At 44.8% G+C, this 2,290-nt stretch overlaps 1 protein-coding gene across 1 annotated transcript; it reads right to left on the reverse strand.

Annotated features, from left to right (window-relative positions):
- Nucleotides 1-378: 378 nt before the first annotated feature.
- Nucleotides 379-2,169, reverse strand: LOC104396097 (GDP-fucose protein O-fucosyltransferase 2; the record flags this gene model as incomplete). The annotated part of the gene is made up of 3 exons (XM_010005883.1): nucleotides 379-493; nucleotides 827-971; nucleotides 1,919-2,169. Coding segments are annotated over 3 exons (511 nt in total), but the record flags the coding sequence as incomplete, so codon positions are not given.
- Between the last annotated feature and the right edge of the window lie 121 nt (nucleotides 2,170-2,290).

The raw sequence follows: 2,290 nt of genomic DNA on the forward strand, positions 1-2,290 counted from the left end.
TATCAGGATCTTGCACCACTGAGAGGGAGAAAATAACCAACTTTAGGTTACCACTGCTGACAATCAGCTGGACACTGAAGGCTACAAGGAATGTCCTTCTATGTGTAGGAGTTAGACCATAAACTAGTAAACACAGGGTGGATGAGAACATTTAGCTCCCTGAGAATATGAAGGAGCTCAAGGATATCTCCTTTTAACTGCAGCATTTAACCCAACTGGCAGTGTAAATTCCCCTTGTAACTATTTTAATAGATGACAGTAACTGAGTGATAAAGCACCACAGCAGAGGGACATGGCCTGTAAGCTGCCCACGCTCTGCCCACCTGGCAATGGGTTTGCCAGCAGACAGGACAACAACAAATAGTAACAGAAGGCAACTCACTGTGCTGAAGTGTTCTTCAAAAGGATGGGAGCCACAATAGAGGCAGATCCTTGGACAGACAAGCAAGACACATTCAGGCCCCGTGTTTCCTCGTAACCCCAGAACCATCCTCTGGAAGGGAACAAAAAGTATTGGTTCATAGGCTTGAGTTTTAAATTAATGCCACATATAATGAAACCAACAGCATAGCCTGGAAAGATGGTCTGTAATGTCAATGAAACAGCCATCTCCTTTATGCTGTTTTTGTGTGAAACAAGAACTCTCTGAAATGAGGTATTCTGGTACCAGTACAGCATTTTACTACTGATGGGAGTTTTAAAAACAAAGCCTCCCCAAGAATCCAGATTCACAGACACTACAGCTGCCAAGTCTGTTCTGTTAGAGCAGGCCAGTGTCTCACAGAATACAACTAAAAAGAAGACTGAAAGGACTGCCAGCTGTTACCTGTAGTACCCGTGTTTGTCTTTGGAGTACATAAGCTGATCAATGCATGGCCTTTCATCTATTTTTTCTTCCCATGTTCCTTCTTTCCATCCTTCTGCATATCCTTGTAGCACATAGATCTGTTCAATAAAGGGTCCACCTGACTCTGAGCACGAAGGCAAAGCAAAGCATTTATGAGCATGAAAAACCACACTGCCATTACCTGCAGTTGAAAATCTGCTAAAAATGCTAATGATAACACTCTCTCTTCCCTGTTTTCCCTGGAAAATAGGAAAGGAAGTTCTGTGTGAGCCAGGAAAGCTGCAAGGGTCAGGGGATGTGACAACCTGCTACTCCCACCCAGCTATGCATGATTTAATGTGCCAGGCAGAACTGAATCACCATGCAAATTTGTTTGAAAAGCTGGAGAAAGCACAACATGAAGCACAGAGGTTTCAATGCTGTAGGCAGCTCCTATGGGAAAAGTGCCTCCAAGAAAATAACAAGTGCAAGGTGCTCTTCCTCTGCATTTCAGGGTTTCTAAATGCTTCTTCCTGAAAGGCAGGGGGCTAACGATCCTTTCAGAGCTCTTTGCAGAGGTGTGATGCTTGGTGGCCTTTATTTTCTTTGCTGAAAAAGTCTGTGATGTTTGGTATTTTGACACTCAGTGATTAGCTCAACACTGCATTCAATCCTAAAGGAATCAACTTCAGGGTTTCCACGTTCTTAAGGAAAGCCTTTTTCTTATATGCCATGTGGTAGACAAACAGCAGGGGATAAAAAGCAGGTGGGTTGTCTGTATTGGGACAGAGTTCCAGAGCTCCTACAGGGTTGGTACTACAGCCAAAACTATGCAGAAGTGTCTGTTACTTCAACCCCAGGCACTGTCTTTCTCTGGGGTCCCCATGAAGTCAAGGGCACTTCAAATCAGCTGCCAAATCGTTGGGTTATTTCACCCCAGTGGTTTGTTACACAGCACAACTCTATCCCATCCCTCTTCTTGCCACCTTTTTTATTTCACAGATAGGGAATAAAAGCACATACATGGATAATAAGCCTGTGAGGAAACCACCTCACACACTGAGTTGTAGATTGTAGGATGCCATACGCTACCTGCAAGGAACTGCTCGTATTCAATGACAGGGATGTTCCTGTTGAGGTTTGGGATATCAAAGAACTCGGACCAAGGGAGCCGGACCTGAAGGATGTTGGGGCTCTGCCAGTGATAAAGACGTCCCCAGGGAGGCAAAACTAACACCCAGTTCTCACTTTTCAGCAAGGTCTTCAGGAGGGAAGCAATGCGGACATAGACATCTCTGCGCAGGTTGAAGCCCTCGGGAGGGTTTACATCATACAGCAGGTATCTGGGGAGAAAGAAGCAATGTCATTCCTTCAGGGAGCTTAAACGTTTTACACTTTTTTTAGGCCACAATGATGTCTCCCCTCGAATGCCTTCATGGAATCACAGAATCCCAGGGGTTGGAA

This window comes from Chaetura pelagica, unplaced genomic scaffold (genome assembly GCF_000747805.2).
Source record: "Chaetura pelagica isolate M959 unplaced genomic scaffold, ChaPel_1.0 C11554456, whole genome shotgun sequence".
Classification (NCBI taxonomy): Eukaryota; Metazoa; Chordata; class Aves; order Apodiformes; family Apodidae; genus Chaetura; species Chaetura pelagica.